General features: G+C 40.6%; 1 protein-coding gene across 7 annotated transcripts in view; it reads left to right on the top strand.

Annotated features, from left to right (window-relative positions):
* FRY (FRY microtubule binding protein) overlaps nucleotides 1-20,233 on the top strand; it is a 426,693-nt gene that overhangs the window by 213,208 nt on the left and 193,252 nt on the right. For all 7 annotated transcript variants that reach the window (XM_029209846.1, XM_029209848.1, XM_029209847.1 and 4 more), the window contains one exon: nucleotides 4,459-4,658. In XM_029209846.1, coding sequence (XP_029065679.1) covers nucleotides 4,539-4,658 — 120 coding nt within the window. In that variant the 5' untranslated portion in view covers nucleotides 4,459-4,538. The remainder of the gene's footprint in view (nucleotides 1-4,458; nucleotides 4,659-20,233) is intronic.

The following is a 20,233-nucleotide window of genomic DNA, read 5'->3' as shown; positions in this document are numbered from 1 at the left end:
AAATCCATCACATACAGGAAATTTAAATGAGAAAAGTGTTTACTCCAAGTTAAATAGTTCCTTCAACTTGTCTTTAGGTGGGGAAGAGGAGATGATGACCTGTCAGGATCCTTTTATCCTAAGGGATCCATATTTCCAGAGGTCCCATGTTAAGAGGATGCTGACCATCCAGAGCAGCTGGGTGGACTGTGGCAGGGCCCAGTGGAGGGCAGGGCCTAGACCCAGCCAGTGGAGGAGAGGGTAGTGACCGGACCCTAAAGTGTAGACTGGCTTGCTTGCTCGGCTGGATAGAAAGCAGGGAAAGCAGTGGAAAGGAATAGACTCAAACTGTAGGGTTGTCCCTCAGTGCCCACGGGGGATTGCTTCCAGGAGCCCTGCAGATTCCAAAATCCATGGATGCTCAAGTCCCTTATATAAAATGGTGTAGTATTTACATATAACCGACGCACATCCTCCCGTATATTTTGGTTCATCTCTAGATTACTTATAATACCTAATACGATGTAAATGCTATGTAAGTAGCTGTAAGTACAATCAATGTAAATACTGTGTAAATAGTCGCCAGCCCGTGGCAAATTCAAGTCTTGCTTTTTGGAACTTTCTGGATTTTTTTTTTTTTTTTTTTTTTTTTATCATTTTCCATCCAGGGTTGGTTGAATCCACAAATGCGGAAGCAGAGGAGACAGAGGCCAGACTGTAACCGCCTGCATTTGCAGAGCTGGAAAATGGGGCCTTAGTGTGGCAATTACTGAGTTGGTGGTTGGTTTATATGTTTCGATGAAAAAGAAGTTTTAGTTAAAAATCAGACCTAGGAAGAAATAGATTTAATTTTTGAGAGCAAAGTTTACCCCTTCATATACCAAAACTTTTTTAGTGTTTTCCTTCTGAAATGGAAACCTTTTGCAAATTTATATCGTTCTTTTTCCTCACCTTCTCAAACACAGGACTAGATGTTGAACTTATTCTGACCTTTCCACGGGACTCAGGGTTATCATCGTGAACGCTAATCATGACAACCTGCAGGATGGAGATATCCTTGCCCCCGATGTCATGTTCTGTGGCCCTGTACTAAATGGCTTCAGGCAACTGCGTTTTGAAGTTCTGGTGGCTTTTGAGCGTTGTGCCTTTTTTTCTTCCTTTGCTGTTAGTGCATCTACCCACAGATGCTGTACCTTTCCCTTATAATTTTCTGTTTCCAGACTATTATGAACTTAGAAACTAGACAGTTGATCTTAATTATGTGTAGATTAAGGGCAAGCAAGTGCTGAGGGAGGAGATAACGATTTTTTTTCCAATGGTAGTGATCTAATGTTTAGTGTGAACTATGACTAAATTTCGAGTACCAGGAACATGTATTTTCTGCTTCTCAACTATATTTGGTAACAATATATAATTTGAGTCACTGAAAGGTGCCATGAAAATTATCCTAACAAAAAGCTAGAATTTGTTACGAATTATGGTGGGAATGAAGAGGGGTTTCTAAAACTTGGGAGTGGGTCTGGTTCAAGGACACTTACCCATTAACTCTCAGGGCATCTCCATCTGCCCAGCTGGTCTGTTTGCAGCCAGAATGATGGGCACCCTCTCCCTGAGTCGCTTTCAGCTCTGACACAGGGCTCCGCTGGGCTTGTATAGTTCCAGCTCGCTAAGGGTGTGCACACAGACTTTTGTACTCACGAGGATGTCTGGGCTTTGAAGTATTGGCAGATACCATTTTTTATGATAGCGGTGAATTGGTACTTTGGCCTTTTAAATGGAAGAGTTGTCTGGGAGACATTCTGATATCTGCATTTCAGCTCTTCTGGTTGAAAATGCAGCTTTGCAGGAGGACTGCCACAGGTCACTGTTAGGAAAATTCTGTCACTATAGTTAGGACTTTTAAGCCCCAGAGCCTTATGATTATGGATCTGGTCTTGCAGTTGTATCCCATCAACCTGATTATTGCTGTCTTCTAGAAATGGATTAAGTCCTGTGGAAAACTAAAAGGAATAAAAAGTCCTCCACTTAGACTTCTTCGGTTTCTGTTTCAGTCTCAGTCCTATGGCACAGTGCCCTTGATACATTAGAATGATATCTCGTGGAGATCCCACGTCCTTCTGTAGGTTGGACCTGGGAGGCTTCCTACTTCCACCAGGTTCTTGCACTTGGGGTGGGAGGTAAGGCAGAGGAATGGACTTCATTTGCATCACCTGATTTTGAATATGCCCTTTAGAATTAATAGTACCTTTCAGTAAGCTGCAAGGAGTGCCGTTTACTAATGACTCTTCCCTGCAAATGTTTCACCCTGTTCCTTTCAAACTGTGACCGCTGATTCTTCTCATAGTCTTCCCTCCTTACGAATCACTTCAAGACATACAGAAATAAAGTTAGATGTCATTTATTTATTTAAAGGGATTTATTAAGTATTACCTGTGCGAAGAACTCTGTATTAGATCTGGGAGGTTACAGTCTTGTGCGGGGACACAGAAAAGTATATGGTTCAGTTACAGAGCCAACCCTCAGCAGAACTGCATGACTAATTGATAACGATTTCACTTGTCAGCCATCTCTGGAGCCTTCCTTAGGTCATGCAGGATGTACAAGGCCAAAGCGTGAGAGTTAAACGTTTAAACCTTGTCAAACAGACTGACCAGTGAGGATGGGCCTGGTGGAGTAGCTTTCATGGAGATGAGAGTAAGAGTGGTTCTGAAAGGCCAGGAGGATTAGATGAGCGGAGAAGAGTGGAAAGCAGCAGCGGAGGGACAGCAGGAAGGCGCAGGTGAGAACGGTGCACACCTGGGTCAGCGGGGCCATCAGCACGACTTGGGTACATTCAGAAGCAGGCCATGTGTTTGAAGCAGGATGAGGAGAATTGAGAGCCGTTAACATTTTGAGCAGAAATGTGTTCGAATTAAGCTGAAGGAAGACTCGTTTGGTATGTGAAACGAGTGAAATTAAGCCAGCAATGGGGCTGCCGTAATAATCTAGCCGTAGGTTTCCAAAAGCCTAGACTAGGATGGAGCTAGTGAGAATGGAGAAATGAGAAAACAGAATCGTATACAACCGACTTTATTTTATTTTTATAACTTGAGAGGCCATATTCTTAAAGTTTAGTGGTAGTTGAGATATGGGAAGACCCTCCAGATGTAAGGGAGTCCCCAACTGTACGGCAGGTTAAATGAAGTAGAGAGGAGGGGATGTTAGGAAAGAGTAAGAAAGATGACAGAGAATCTACATGACGTGAGGACATGCTGGTAATTCCATAAAATTAATACAATTAATAAAATTTTTGCTTGGCTTCCTCAGAATTTAGCTTGAGATGGAAAGAAGTTTAAGAGAAGGCTTGAATTTATTTGTAGTTTTGAGAAAAGAGTGTTCAGCTTTCATGGAGAACTTTTTCCCTCCTTTATTATCGATGACATACCTACCCCCATTCTCTTGACAGCCAAACCAATGTCCAACCTGGAAATCTGCTTTTGTTTTTCTTCACTTCTCTCCTTAATCTCTGTATCCAGTCACCCACACTATCTGGTTTTCCTTCTAAAAGTCTACTTTATCATCGTCCTCTCCTCAGCATACCTAATGCCTGTCACCTAAGCTCACCTACTCTCATATTTCTTTCACTGAATATTGTTAACTGACCATCTTACAGGTACTTAGGTGGAAGGGGCTAGTCCTTGTTAGAATTCAACATGTCAAAGGGTAGCCAAAAGTAGGGAGACATGAAATTTTCATTTATGAATAAAAAAATCTTTTTCTGTAACTGCCAAAGCAGTGGTCCGTCTGCTGCATCCTGAAAGGAGACCACTGACTGGAGATTCTGATAATGGCCTCTGTTCAGGATCTAATCCAAGTAGGGAATCCGCACGTTTTATAAAGGATGGGGAGGGGCATCCCGACTTGAACCGAAGGATGGTGAGAGGGAAAAGAACCCACACCTTGGATGGTACAGATGGCACTGCTTGAGCCTTTTATCTTTCAAGAGGGGCATCCCTTTCAGGAGCGAGAGCCAGCTGGGCTTCTGGAAATTGTTCTTGGAAACTTCTGGAAGGGACGACACCAGAGTCTTTTCCATTATTAGAATGAATCACAGAAGACAGAATGCCCCTGGTTATCAGGAAAACCAGGACAAGGAATCACTTGTTTTCCCCTGTGCATTTTCTTAGTCTGTTTCCCTGGAACGTAATAAAGAAGCTAAAAACATCCTAAACGTTTTAGGATTTCTCAGCTGTATTATGTCTTTGCAACACGATTTACCTAAAGCAATGTGGTAACCAGAAGTATTTCAAGATAAATATGGCATAACACACACTTATATAATCAAAATAGTTAAATCCTAACACCGTAAGGCCAGGTTATGATATCGAGTACAGCATTCTTCATGTGATTCATATCCTTATATTTATGGTTTAACATAGCCAATCTGAATATTGATGATGTTATTTTCAGCCAGTAAGAATATCCATTCTGTTTTTTCAGCTTCTCCAGTTGGCAACGGTTATATCAAGCCTCCAGTTCCGCCCGTATCTGGCACACAAAAGGAGAAAGGGCCACCAACCATGTTACCCATCAGTGTGGACCCAGACAGCAAACCTGGAGAATATGTCCTCAAGAGTTTATTTGTCAACTTCACCACTCAGGCTGAGCGCAAGATTCGAATCATTATGGCAGAACCCCTGGTGAGTATGCACAGGAGACTTGCATCTTTTTAAATTCATCTTGACACTGAATATAGATTTTACAGCTCTAAGAAAGGATGGATGGCTTTCCCCCTAGTTTCCAAATGTTTGATACCATAGGTAATTTTTAAAAGATAATAGTTCAATTTGCTGATTTAAGAAAAAAATTGTGGATGCAGGACTTCAAAACAATCCTTAGCCAATACAGTTCAGCAGCACGCTTCACCACTGCATTTAGGACAAATCAGCATAATTTAACGTTAAGCCTAATTTAACGTTATTAATCATAGAAAAATTGTGTTCATAGCCTCTGCTGTGTCGTATACTTTAGTCAAAATCTTTTGTCCTATTTTTAAAATAAAAGAAAAAAAAATCGTCATTCTTCAAGGGCTGGCCTGAGCTCCCAGTCTGAGAACATATGGTCTCAGTGACATCTTATCCGAGGAAATTTTTTGGTGAGTCATTCAGAAATACCACTCTGTTATCTGAAAATTGGAAGACCGGAAATTCTTGACTCAGTTACCTTTAGGTCCATTCTTAGATAGATAATGCCCTTCAACGTCAGTAGTCAGTATCTTTCTTTGCAAATGATTCTGCTGCAAAATAAGGCTTGTGGCTTCAGTCTTATGTTCATTACTTCAACAAGGGCTCTAAGGACAGTGTGCTAAATCTCCAAAGGACAGTCAGAAAGGAAGAAAGTCCAAATGGAAGATTCAGATTACTTGTTTTCTGACCTTGGTAGGCCACACACAATAAGAGAAAGGAAAGGAATTCAGAGTGACTCAGCTCTTTGTATGAAGCTTGGCTTTGTACCTCCTGTGAGGAGACTGGGACAGGAGAAGAGGTCTGGGGTTGGCTTTAAGGCAGGGGTCCCCAACCCCCGAGCTGCTGAGCTGTCTCGTTAGGAACCAGGCCGCACAGCAGGGGATGAGCAGCGGGTGAGCCAATGAAGCTTCCTCTGCGGCTCGCTCCCCATTGCTCGCATTACCTCCTGAACCATCCCCTGCCCCCCATTTCTGTGGAAAAACTGTCTTCTATGAAACCAGTCCCTGGTGCCAAAAAGGTTGGGGACTGCTGCTTTAAGGCATCATAGCTTAAAATAATTGAATGTAATATTAAGCCCACTGCCCAAGTCCCAAAAAAATACGTAACGGGTGATATTCAACATCATCTGTTAAAAATAACCTTTATAAGAATCACAATTTAAGGTTTGGGAATCAAAATTCAAGAATATTTAAGTGTACAGTTGCCCGAAAGTTACAAACTTTGCATTTTACCGTTTTTATTAGATCAGTGAATACTAACTTCCTATTAAGGAAAATGTTTTCTTGGTTTTACAGTTTAAATCATTTATAATAAATGAAACCTTAGTACTGTACCTTTTCCCCATTCACCCATGTTTTTGTGTTTTTAGTACTCTTGCTACTAATAATAGCTAATATTTCTGGAGCATTTACTATGTGCCAAGCACTGTGCTTAACTTATGTCCTTTAATCTTCACGATGACCTTAGGTAGGTAGTATTTATATCCCTGTTTATAGATGGGAAAAGCTGGCACAGAGAGGGGAAAGTAATTGCCCGAGGTCACACAGCATTGATTTGAATTCAAGCTCGTTCTCTTCAGAGCCCACCTCGGAACCATTCTACACTCTACTGCCAGTCATTTTCATGGAAAGATATCTTCTTTCACTTTTTTAAACAAGCCAATACAGGGCTCCCCATAACTTGAGTCCAAAACTCACGTGCCCAAATTCCCATTGCTCCAAACAGTCCCGATCCCTGGGACCCTCTGAGCTCCTTGAGAGGTGCCGAGGCAGCCCAGGCCCCCTCCCTCTGCCAGTGCGGGTCGGGAGCCACCTGGGTTCCAGAGATCATGGTGGGGAGTTAAGGAGGAGAGAGTGGGAAGGCACAAAAAAGAATCGTTTCACTCCTTGACAGTGGAACAGTGCCAAAGTAGCAGGCCAGGGCTCTCTGAAATTGTGTATTATGGTGGATTTTCCCAAGAAACTGGGAAGTTGTACAGTAGTTGAAAGAGGTGCTTAGAAGGCTAGATCCTGAGCCATCCCTGTTTCCAAAATAATCGTTTAGATACTGTTACTTAAGAATTTATGAAGTAAAATAGTTTAGGTTTAACTTTTTCATCTTTAGTTTACTCAGTTTGGCACGTGTTTGCATGACATTTTTCTTCCTGGAGTAAACATCATGTCTGAAAAAGTAACATGTACCACAGCTTTCTTTTAATTAGAGGTAGCCATTTTTGTTCCTTTCTATGAGACAAAAGTCCCCAAACAAGAAAAATGGAAAAGAAAAAGTGCAAGTCCTCTTCATGAGCAAATTTTCATTGTGTGCCCAGGGTGAGAGAGTTTGTTAGATGCTGATGGCCAAGTAGATGGACATTGTGTTTTTAGCTGAAGAAATGTATTCAATCAATTTTCAGTATCGTTGCTTTTTATAAAAAGAGACTATTTGCTCCCCTTGTATTTTTTGGCAGAGCTTCTGTGCCATTTCCATTTCTTGTCTGCTGAGAAGCGCTTAGTAATTTTTGCCCTTGTATTTGCTTACTTATGGGACAATAAATGTGAGTAGATTCTGTGGCTTGTTACCTGATTCTAATGTAAATGTGCACTTGGCATTTGTTCTGTAGCCATAGCAAGAAGAGGTGTTATTTTTGGTGCATGTGTAGTACATTTAAAGGGAACTCCAAATAAATGTGCCCTACTATTTCTTTTGCTGAGGTTGGCTTTATTTAGAAAGATGTTGAATCTTTTAAAAACCTGGATTTATGTGAGCTTGTATCATATCACAAAGTTGTATTCTGTTATCTCTAATATAATTAAAACCTGTATGGAATAGCAAAGGTAATTTTTAAAAATTTTGTAGTATAGATTTATTATCTATGGGGCTACTCAGGAATCTGTATTTTTCAGTTTTATTTAAAAAACTGAGTCCTTCAGAATTCCACATCAGTTAGACTGTGTGGGATCAATTATATACAATATTAAATTAAAGTTGTATTTACGAATTACCAGTATCCAAATAGGTAACTTAAATGGGGAAGAAAGGACAGGAACAAAAATGTTCTACCAAAATAAAATATTAGATATTTTTCTTGTTAAACATCTTTCACTGGTTCAGCAGTATTGTTCTTTGTATCCAAAAGATGCTCAGATCATATTCATTAATATTTATGGATAAGTCAATAATTTTATTCTATTTTTGTTGCTTCATGGGGTCATTTGATAGCATTTGCTCTTGGCTGGTACCATTATTTCACCTTTCCCAAGCGAAGTGTTTTAAACATGGTAAATTGGGTCATCTGTATCTTCTTTATATTTTTATTTCAAAACAGAAAAAGTACAGAAAACAATGTAACAGATGCTTTCCCTCTTGCCTCCTACTCCTTTCTCCTGGTTTAAATTTTCTTTTTCCCAAAGTATATCTTTTTGTAGTTCTTTAAGTAACAGTCAGTGGGTGGGAAATCACTCAGTCTTGTTTATCTTGGATGCCCATATTTTCCCCTCAATTATCAGTGATAGTTCAGCTAGGAATAGAATTCTGGTTTGACATTTATTCTCCTTCTAGACTTTTGACAATATATTTCACCACGTTGCCTCAAGCATTGCTGTTGAAGAGTCTGGTTGATTTGCTATTTGTGGATTATTTACTTTTTTCTCTGTTTGCTTTTATGGTTTTTTGCTTTGCGTATAGTGTTCTGCAGTTTCACTACATTGTGTGCTTAGTTGTGGATTTATTTATTTTTTATATATATATTTTTAAAATTTTATTTTTGGCTACACACAGGCTTTTCTCTAGTTGAGGCGAGCGGGGGCTACCCTTCGTTGCAATGAGCGGTCTTCTCATTGCAGTGGTTTCTCTTGTTGCAGAGCACAGGCTCTAGGCACACAGGCTCAGTCGTTGTGGCACACGGGCTTAGTTGCTCCGTGGCATGTGAGATCTTCCTGGACCAGGGCTCGAACCCGTGTCCCCTGCATTGGCAGGCGGATTCTTTTTTTTGTTTGTTTGTTTGTTTTGTTTATTTTGGTACGCGGGCCTCTCACTGTTGTGGCCTCTCCCGTTGCGGAGCACAGGCTCCGGACGCACAGGCTCAGCGACCATGGCTCACAGGCCCAGCCGCTCTGCAGTATGTGGGATCTTCCTGGACCGGGGCACGAACCCGTGTCCCCTGCATTGGCAGGCGGACTCTCAACCACTGCGCCACCAGGGAAGCCCCTGGCAGGCGGATTCTTAACCACTGCACCACCAGGGAAGACCCTGGATTTATTTTTATTTTCTTGTTTGAGACGCATGTTTCTTGAATTGAGGGTTCATATCTTTCATCAGTTCTGGAAAATTCTTAGCCATTAATTATTTGAATATTGTCATTTCTCCACTTTTCCTCTTCTCTTTTTCTGGCATTCATATTAGATGTACATTGGACCTTCTCATGATATATTACATATCTTTTTACCCTTCTTTAATTATTTCTACCTCTCTGTCTCTGGCTACTGCATTCTGAGTAATTTTCTCAGGTCTATCTTCAATTTATTAATCTTATCTTGGGCTATGTCTAATCTGTTGTTTAATGTGCCCAGTGAGAATTATAATTTTGGTGATAGAATTTTTTATTTCTAGAAGTACTGTTTTAAAATCTATTCAGGTGGGTTTTATTTTTTTAGGTTTTTTTAGGGGTTTTTTCCTAACGTTCAGCATTTCTTTTTTCTGTCTTTGATCACCTTAAACATACATTTCTGTGTATGTCCTCTTTTAGGTTAGCCCCAGAGTCTTCACCATCTGGGCCAAATATTACGTTAATTTCTTGGTTTGCAAGTTTCTGCACCTAGCAGGTGATATAAATGTAAGCTCCAAACTCTTGTGAGACTTGAGACTGTGGTTTCACATTCTTGGGGAGGATTTTGTTGTTGTTGTTTTTACCTAGAACCCAGGCAGGGGTCATTGGAATATCTTTTCATCTCCCTGTGCCAGTGCATAGATTTGTCCCTAGTCCACTGTTTCATTGTTTAGGACCAGGGTTTATATAGGTGTCTTATTTCCAGTGTCCCACCCCTCAAGGCTCACAGCTTTGTTGCGTGTCCCCAAGTGGACAACAACAAAAAGCCTCCAGCATAACGAGACCAGTAGTCCTCTCCCTGTGTAGCCACTACCTCACCTCATATCTTTCTGCCTTTCATTTCCCTTTTCCTTTCTTGTGAACTCATTTCTGCCTTTAAAAAAAAATCTTATACTCCATTCAACATTTCCAAGTGTCTGTAGCATGTGAGTTTTTGCATTATGTTTGTCCATTATCCGGCCAAAGCCCTCTGCACAATTCTTGGTTTGCCTTTCATGCAGATAAGGGCAGGTGGGTCTTTGCACTGTGAGGTTCCTGTGCAAGCAGACGTTCCCATGGCGAGGTGGGGTGTCCCCAAGATGAAGAAAAGGGAGAGTGAGGGGATTGTCACCAAGTCTTCCTCTTCTGATCCTGCCTGATGAGTTTCCCCTAAATACAACCTGTCCCTTTCATTCTCTTATTCAGATCCTTCATATCACACCCTTCTGCTCCTTGATTTAACTCCAGCCTACCTTTCTTCCTCCATGGATCTTTATGAGCCATGTTTCAATTCTGTGCTTGCCGGCCAACGTGTGTATAGCACACTGTCCCCTCTTCCTGGAATGCCCCTCATCTCTCCATCCTGCCTATCTTTCAAGGCCCAACTCAAACACCTTTGAAAGGTTTACTTGATTTCTTCCCTGCTGACTCCACACAGTTATGCAGTTGTGGATATACACACTTGTAAATCTCTATTTTATCTGAACCGCCATATCATTATCTCAAGCAAACTGCCTTCATTAAATAAGAGTATTTGACTAGAATAGAAAATATCAGAGAACATTATAGATTTTAAGGGTAGATGTTTTATGGAACTTTCAGTTGTGTGTATATATATCAGACCTTGGTATAAAATGTATATTTTTATGGTATAAAATTTATATTTTAGGGGTGGAGGATACAGACTTTTTGTAAGTTAAAGAAGCACGTTACTAGTCTTTAAGTTCCTACAGGCATTAACTGTGTCTTATCTACACACACACACACACACACACACACGTCCCTGTGTCTAGAAAATCTCCTTTATATACAGTAGACAGTGTTTTTTGAGTATATGAATGAATGAATAGATAGATGAATGAATGGATGAAAAAAATATTAATAGGGACTTCCCTGGTGGCGCAGTGGTTAAGAATCCGCCTGCTAATGCAGGCGACACGGGTTCAAGCCCTGGTCCAGGAAGATCCCACGTGCCGCAGAGCAACTAAGCCCGTGAGCCACAACTACTGAGCTCACATGCCGCAACTACTGAAGCCTGCATGCCTAGATCCTGTGCTCCAGAACAAGAGAAGCCACCACAATGAGAAGGCTGTGCATTGCAACAAAGAGTAGCCCCTGCTCGCCGCAACTAGAGAAAGCCTGCACGCAGCAACAAAGACCCAATGCAGCCAAAAAAAAAAAAAAAAACTATAAAAAAATATTAATATAGTAGCTCAAAAGGAATGTAGGATCCTGTGTGTTTCTGAGGGTCGTCTTGCCAACCTCTAAACGGATAATAATGGACTTTGTTCTGTCCTTTGTACCCCTCGGCAGATGAATGCCCTACAATCTGCAGAGTACAAGGGACGTTAATTCTCAGCCTTCTGTCTTGGGGCATCTAAGGATACCTCATTATTCATTGATACGGTCACCTGCTCCCACTTCACCGGAGCAGTGTGTGAAGAGGAGAGTCAGGCTGACTCTTAGCGGTCGGACTCAGCCTCGGAATATACGCTCTCATTACCTCTAAGTCTCTCCGGTTATATAGCATCTGTCACTGGAGTCACAGGCAATTACCTTCTCAATAAACTCTCTTCCAAAAAACAAGGCTCTCCAGCTTTTCGAAATTCAAGAGCTCGCATAATCTTGACTTTGCAGATTTAATGGAAAAGAAGAGATAAAACAACTTTTCATTCAGCTTGATCTGGATCTGAATCCTGATGCTGCCTCTTTAGTGTCGTGAGGCCTTGGGCCAGCTAGTCAGTCTCCCTTGTTTCTCATTTGCAAGAGCCTAGCTCATGGCGTGGGTGAGAGAATTCGAGGTAATATGTGGAGCTGTGACGCAATTCTTAGCACGTTCTAGGTACTCAGTTTTCACCACCATCATCATCCTCATTGTCATCGAGGAATTGGTATCAATAACCTCATCTTCTGGTATGTTTCTCTGGTGGCCAGCCTGGGGCTTCCTCTCTTTGTGTTCATCCAGAAGGAGTGGAAGCTTGAACAGGGTGGTTGGATGCCTGCTGTTGCCATGCCCTGTTATTGTCAGATGGTTGTTCTGATCTCTGCCTTGGCAATGAGAAAGGTATAGCCAAAGCTGGTTTAAGCACACCTGGTGTGGATCCTTTAGGGATTTATGCTCTGGGAGGTGACAGAGGCAAACAAAAGTCTACAAGAGAAGGCAGCAGCCCCACCGGCTCACTGTTGTCTCCCGCAAAATACTTACGCGGGTGTAAGTTGTGAGGACCTAGGAAATGAAACCAGGGATTTGAGGCGAGTCCACATAGAATGGTTTTCCAAGGCTTTCCAAGAGGAAATTTCACAGGTCCTTGACGATCAGGGTCTCGGAGACAAGTAGGAACATTGTCGTGCCAGGTTGTGCTGGGAAGTCAATGGCCCCAAATGTGAAAAGCTGGATTATTCAACTAAGTAAAGCAACTTCAGAAAATTTCAGAACTTTCTTTTTTTCTCATTCATATGTTTAAATTTATTGAAAACGTCAGAGGGAGAAATATCTAATTTTCTTAAAGTTAGTCGTCAAATCAAACTGATTTTTCCTTTTTTCCTGTTTTATTGAGCTATAACTGATGTGTAATATTGTATTAGTTTCAGGTATACAACATAATGATTTGATGTATTGTGAAATGATCACCGCAATAAGTTTAATTAACATCCATCACCTCACATGGTTACAAATTTTTTTTTTTTTTTTTTTTTTTTTGCGGTACGCGGGCCTCTCACTGTTGTGGCCTCTCCCGTTGCGGAGCTCCGGACGCGCAGGCTCAGTGGCCATGGTTCACGGACCCAGCCGCTCCGCGGCATGTGGGATCTTCCCAGGCCGGGGCACTGTCCCCTGCATCGGCAGGCGGACTCTCAACCACTGCGCCACCAGGGAAGCCCAAATTTTTTTTCTTGTGATGAGATCTCCTATCTTAGCAACTTTCAAATATACAGCATGGTATTGTTAGCTGTTGTCACCATGCTATATGTTCATTCTCAGAACTTATGTTTGTAATAACTGGAAGTGTGTACCTTCAAGAATTTTCAACCACACTACTCAGGCTGCCTGTTTTGTCCACCCTCCTTCCTATAATTTGACCAATACACAAAAACTTGGTTTTTCATCACAGCCCTGCTACTAGCCTCTGCTTCCAGCAAAGTCACTTAAATGTGATCCATCATTGTTTTTTCTTCTATGAAATGTTCACAGTCAAGCCCAGTTTTAGCTCTAATGTGTATAACAAATGAAATATAAGCATTAACTCTCCACATCTCTGAGTGAATAAGTCATATCCCACTGAATCCACCTAGGTTAAAGCTTCTATTGTCCTTGCGAGGAGCTGCAGTGAAGCTAAACTGGGTACTGGACCAGGGGTTTCATCTGGATCTACAGCCTAACAGCATAAAATGTCAACAGGAAGAAGAAGAAATTCTAACTCACCTAAGACTTAGAAAGCAAGTAATGTATTCTCTACTTTAATTGAAACGTGGAGAGAGGAAGAGATCTGCATAACCTCAAAAGAAGAACACACACCTTTCATCTTGTCCTTTAGCAGAGCCTGTGACTGAGCAGGAGAGCAGAGCTTGCCTTCCTGTAATGTTCCCGCATTTAAAAACATATTTCGGATGAAAGGTGATGTGACAGTGGGAAGATTTCATTATTGGGATTGCTTGAGCTTTGATAGCCCCTGCTCACAAAATAGCTAATGGATGAGATACAGGCAGGAGCTTTCAGATGTTATCCCTGTGTTGAGCTTGGAGCATAGGTGAGGGAGGGGTGACAGATACTCAGTCATAGAGATGCTAACTGGGGGATGCTGGGATGGAGCCTTAACAATCATATAACATGATCTAGCTGGTTTGCTAACATAAGAGACACAAGTCAGGGAATTTCTGTTTTAATATAAGACTAAAAATGAACTAGAAGTAACACAAAATAGTTTCTTGGTGTGCACGAGTTTAAAGAATCCAGGATGCCAATGTCTGTTGCACTCACACCACCAACCTGTAGGGAATGTGTCATGCCTTGAGACCAAGCCTGTAGGGACAGTGGTCACGGCCAGCTGGCACAAACATGGCAAGGCTGAGCAATTAGCTAATTACCGCAAGCTAATGTGGTTCTAGGTTCACGAAGTACTACTGCCTGTTGACGAACACTTGTTTCTTGGCCCTGCGTCTCAGGCTTTCAGCTCCTCCCCCATCCGAAGTCACAGGGCTGGCATCAGGACAGCTCTCCAGTTAACCCCAAACTTAAGCTGGACATTGTGCTATAATAGACACAGGTGATCCACCACCAACAAAATAAGTACGGTGAGTGGTTCTAGTTGTTTTAATGAATCTGACTGTGGCTCTCTAAGTAAGCAAAGCCTTTAGTAAGTGAAATACACACTCACTCCAGCCTCCTCTTAGGATTTTAGACCGGATCTGATGAGAGGTAAGAGACTATGGTTGGGATACAGTCTACTTGTAGTTATAAAAGAGCTCTTTTTTTTTTTTTTTTTTTTGCCTCTGGCCCATATACAGATTGAACTTTCTGCTGTTTCATCTCTGCAGGTACCTGAATACTCTGCTGATGTCTAGATACCAGAAACTATCGGATTCTTTAATCAGGAACTTTTTTAATATTTAAGGAATTTGTGAATTAGGGAATCCTGCTGCACTAATTGGAAGGCAGAATGACTACCTCTAATTAAATTTGAATCTTTCTATGGTGAATTTCATGAAAACTGTTGTAATTAGTCATGCTTATTATAGCCTGATAGCCATTCACTAACCTCAGTGTTGATTTTTCAAGATAGTATTTCATCATAATCAGATTTGCACATTGGTGGGTTTTTTGCACTGTTGTGTATGCAAGTCTTCCTGTACCACCCAACTGTTACACGTCTGTCACCTAAGGATGTGTAAATAGCAGAAGCAGCAGCTTTAATATCTCTCTGCACTGTGGGTTCACGTCAGCTTCCCAAAAGGACAACCAGCTAGGGTTTTTAGCCAAACTTCTCTTTAAATAGAGGTTCCTCTTACTTCAACAGACCTAGTAAGGGAAATATAAAGAGAATAAAAATAATTTCTAGATTTAGCTGCCTACTGAGCATAGTGATAGAATCAAAGTAATGCTGTCCTTAAAGGAGACTCAGAAACAGTCCAGGTCAGATAAGGAATATTTATGTTACACTTGACAAAGTAATAGCTTATTTTCCAAATTATAAATTAAAAAATAACTTTAAAAATAGCTATTTCTTAGCAGAGCAGCTCAGCCTGGCACCCCTTACTTAATCTAGTAACACTTTCACCAGAAATCTGAAAACTCACCCTAACCCAGAAAGAAAATAGTATTAATAGCTAAAACCAGACGGAATTGTTGAAAGGTTGCATTTAGCCGCCGAATGAGGTGATCTTTCCAATGAGCTCACAAACTCACTTTTTTCTGTGTACTGTTCAACTTGAAGTTTGTTTTCCTTGTTATGAATGTTCTTGGTTTCATACAGATGAAAAGTTGTTCTTTTGTGACTGTTAAATGGAACTTTTTCGGCCATGAAATGAAATTTAATGCACCATGAGAGTAAAAGTTTCACTGAACCTTATAGCAAATAAAACATATGGAAAGTATCATGAAGTAATACCAAAAAAAAAAACCCAAAGGGGTTTTTACTTCAACTTAATAGTATCCAATTCAGTTCATCCATGGGTGAGGCCATAATTTTTATGTCCAGTGACTATGAGAAGATTATCAAAGTTTCTTCTTTTTGAGAGTACAAAATCAGGTGAAGATTATTCCTCAAGTTATTTTCAGTCTAGCCTTTTCTGATTATATGCTTCTTCTTACTATGTATAGAGACATCATTTTTAACACAAAAGATCATTTGAAAATACATCATCATTTTTTAAGTGACAGAAAATACCAATAAAAGTAAATTCAGGGACTTCTCTCGTGGTGCAGTGGTTAAGACTTCACCTTCCAATGCAGAGGGTGCAGGTTCGATGCCTGGTCAGGGAGCTAAGATCCCACATGCCTCGTGGCCAAAAAACCAAAAAAAATAAAACAGAAGCAATATTGTAACAAATTCAATAAAGACTAAAAAAAAACGGTCCACATTAAAAAGTAAGTTCATTAATATGACACAATAAGCATTGAAGGCCCATCCCTACAATCACTATGATATAATATCACTATATTTCCACACAGCATTTTGCATTTTGACTTTCCTGAAAGTCATTAATACAGTTTTAGGCAGCAGCAATCTTTAGCACCGTAGTCATTTTAACTGGCTAAAATTCCACAGGTCATGCTAACAATAAGAAGACATTTTATTAGGTAATTTTGATGGTCACTTACGTATGTATCTAGTATTTCCGACTTAAACGATTCTTAAAATTCAGCATTCCATATGATGGTATTTCCTGATGCCTTTAGGGGTTTCTACTCAATTCATAAGTTGTAATCACGGAAGTTTGGTGGAGGTTAGATACTATAATCTTTAAATATTTAAATATTTTGATTGACCTAAAATGTAGGTATTGCTTTTCTTTAATTGAGGTATGTTCACATACCATGAAATTCATCCTTTAAAATTGTGCAGTTCAGTGAGTATTCACAAAGCTGTACCATTAATTCCAGAATGTTGCCTTTTAATAACACTTCAAAAGAGAGAGTAGGTGAGTAGATTTTCATCTATTTTTTTTTTCAACTCTTTACCCCCTGGAGTTTTCCTTTTATTTTTACCAGAAAACCAAACCTTTTTTTTCTTAGTTAAAGTAATTGGGTCATTTCAGTTTTAACTGGGAAATTTTGATTGGCTGCATGACTTTGGGTACGTAATGAATACTATATGATGGTTATCATGAAGACGATGCTGCCTATGAAATTGCCTTTTTTATCTCATGTGTAAAACAAAAATTCAAGATACTTAGGGGCTGTGGAACTTCTACAGGAATGAAAATGCTTACCCGTGAGTCAAGCCAAATTCCAATTCAGAAATGGCAGCAAGGGCAGCATCCCCCTTCACTCGGCTTCTAGCTGTTGGTTCAGATAACGGCGCTGTGTCACCAAATCCCGCCTGAGAAGAGGCTTCTCTGTGGTGCTGAGTGAAGTGGTTTCCATTCTCTAGTGTTGGCTACTGACCTGTCAGTAACACCCTGAGAGGCACTTGACTGGAAAGGCTTGTAGAGTGTGTGTCACATTCCTTTCCATCTAAATAATGCCCCATATGTACCAGGTTGGTCAGTCAGGATGTTCTAATTCCAGAGATTTACAGCCAGCACATTGGGATCAATGTCTTACCCCATAAGTATCAGCTCTGTGGCTTCATGCATACCCACTTCCCAAGGTTTTCTGGGATTCCCAGTGGTTAGCATAATAAATTGTGAACTTCTCAAAGGCAAAAACTATCATGCTTATGCTCAGGATGGACAGTGGGAACGAGACAGTGGTTCCCACTGCTAAAAGTAGGTCGTTACTATCAGAATTGCCTCCCCTCCTCCCTTTGGTGTCCAAGAAAATGAAATGCCTTTCAGACAGATTAGGGATTCTTCTTCCCATACATTCAGTGAAAATTTTTACTTTGATCAGTATGCTTAAAGTATACAATACAATAAGCTACAGGGGTTTAAAATCTATGATTTGATGAATTTTGATAAATTCGTACGCTGGTGTCAGCATCACCTCAGCCCAGATACAGAACATTTCCGTCATCCCCAGGAGTTTCCTGTGCCCCTGTGCAGACAGCCCAGGCCACCACCCAGGGCCTCAGGTAACCATTGATCTATATATAGATTAATTCCCATTTTCTAGAATTTTGTATAAATGGAAGCTTTAGTTTGTTTCATTCACCATAATGTATTTAAGGCGCTTCCATTTATTATTTATCAGTAATTCATTCATCTTTATTGCTGAGTAGAATTCCATTTAATGTATATACCACAATGTGTTTCTTTAGTTACCTTTGAATGGCCTTTGGGTCAAAAAACAGTGTTTTGAGTACAGTTTTAACCAGCACAAGTCTTTTTTTTTCCTATTCTTTTTCAGATTCTTTTCCATTATAGGTTATTATAAGGTATTGAATACAGTTCCCTGTGCTATACAGTAGGTCCTTGTTGTTTATCTCTTATATATATAGTAGTTTGTATCTGCTAATCCCAAACTCCTATTATCCCTCCCCACCCCCTTCCCCTTTTGGTAACCATAAGTTTATTTTCTATGTCTTTGAGTAGCCAGCACAAGTCTTGATTTCCATAGATCATGCTAATAATTATAACAATGTATACTTTACAGGGTATGTTTTTAAGTTTTATTGAAGTATAGCTGATTTACAATATTGTGTTCATTTCTTCTGTCTGACAAAGTGACTCAGTTATACATATATTTAAGTTACTTTTGATAGTAGCTTATAGATAGATAGGTAGGTAGATAGGTAGTACTTTCTATAGTAACTTCCAAGTGTGACTGTACTTGAGGCTATACATTATACAAAGAGGAATAAGACAGATTTTTATAAGAATAACTGCCATTGTTTGGCTTACCTGTCATGTTTCAGACATACTAATTTTCACATTAACCCTAGCAGATAGGTAATAATAATAGTTCATGTTTCTCTAGTGCCTACTGAGTGCCAGGCACTGTTCTTAATACTTGAATAACATCAGCTCACCTAATTTTTCACATTAACATCATGAGATATGTACTCTTATACCCCACTTCACATATAAGGAAAAAACTTGTCAAAAGTCACACAGTTAGTAAGTGGTGGGGCTGGTACTCAGTGTAGACCACCCATCTCCTGGATCCTTGCTCTTAACCACTACACTCGTGGCCCCCTTCATTTTTAGTCGGAGATGCTGAACCTGGGAGATTTAATAAAACCTTACCAAAGGTGGTGGAGTTAGGGTTAATGTCCTGATTCAAATCCTGATTTGATTGACTCCAAAGTCCAAGCTCTAATCTACTCGGGAAAGGATGTGTATGTGAGTAACCAGGATGAATTTGGTTAGGTACTCAAGAACTAGAGAATACCAGAAGAGCAACCAAGAGTGAAATCTCTGTCACTTCTTGTAGGAGTGACCAGGGAAAGTGCGGTGGAGTGAATGAACCTTAAGGGACAAGTATGATTTTTTGATGAGAGGTGGTTTGGTTGGGTCTGAGAAGAGTGTGAGTGTGTGTGTGTTAGTGGTGCCAGAAGATAAATCAGAACATGATTGATTTCAAGTCCCCAAGAACATCCCTGGGGAATGTAAACATTTGAGGAGAAAGACCAGCCTATGAAGGACACAGAAAAGGGATGTCTAAAGAAGTAGGAGGAGAAAACATGGGGGATGGCATGAGTCAAGTGGAAAGAAGGGAATCATCAATAGTGTTTCATTGCAGCTGAAAGACCAGAAAGAAAAGTACTGAAAGACGTCCACCAGATTTATTGTTTGGAAATTCACTGGGGCTTCTCGGGGGACTATTTTTAGTGGTGACAGAAAAGTCAGATTGCAGGTGGTTGAAAAAGGAGTAGGGGAGGAAGGGAAGACGGGAAGTGTAGACCACTCATTGGCGAACTAAGGATGAGAAGTAGGGGAGGAAGGGAAGACAGGAAGTGTAGACCGCTCATTGGCGAGCTAAGGATGAGAAGGGGGTGGAAAGAAAACGGTAGCCAGAGGTGGAAGTGTGGTGAAGGCAGATGCTAAGATGAAAAGCTCTAAGCATGTTGATAGCTGAGAAAAAGAGCCAGGAGCGTAGGGGGGGCTGGCATCTGGGGAGTGGGGAGCTGGGAGACCATGCAGAGTCCCAGAGGAGGCAGGGAAAGATCCATCCACGTGTAAATGTCCACTCAGTGGACATAATGTGCACAACTGGTGTATATATTGGGACAAAAAAATCCAAAATACCAACAAAGACAGAAACAGATGAGTGAAGGTGGCATCTTGCATTTCTCAGTAGCTGCTGTAGTTTTTACAGAAATGCCTGTGGGGGGTGCTCTTTTGTTCAGTTAAAATGAAGATTAACTTTGTAGCCAAATTTAATTGAAGTTTCCCCTCCAATGTTCAAATAATAGATTTGTCCTTGGGACTGTTAGATTTGGCAGAGAATTGGCTTCTCTGAAATGTGCAAAGCCAGCTGCAAATAGGACAGGTTCTCTCAAGAGTTTTTAACTCTTTGAAAAAGGGCCAAAATATTCCTCCAGATTTGAACGTGCCTTCTCATTTCATATCACAGGGTAGCAGGCAGCATCTTACTTGCTAATACCTGAACTGATCTGAGATACTCTCCATCATTCTCTTGATCTGGGGA

The sequence above is a fragment of the Monodon monoceros genome, unplaced genomic scaffold (genome assembly GCF_005190385.1).
Source record: "Monodon monoceros isolate NGI ecotype Baffin Bay Population unplaced genomic scaffold, NGI_Narwhal_1 Super_Scaffold_8, whole genome shotgun sequence".
Taxonomy (NCBI): Eukaryota; Metazoa; Chordata; class Mammalia; order Artiodactyla; family Monodontidae; genus Monodon; species Monodon monoceros.
This window is presented reverse-complemented; position numbering and strand designations above follow the sequence as displayed.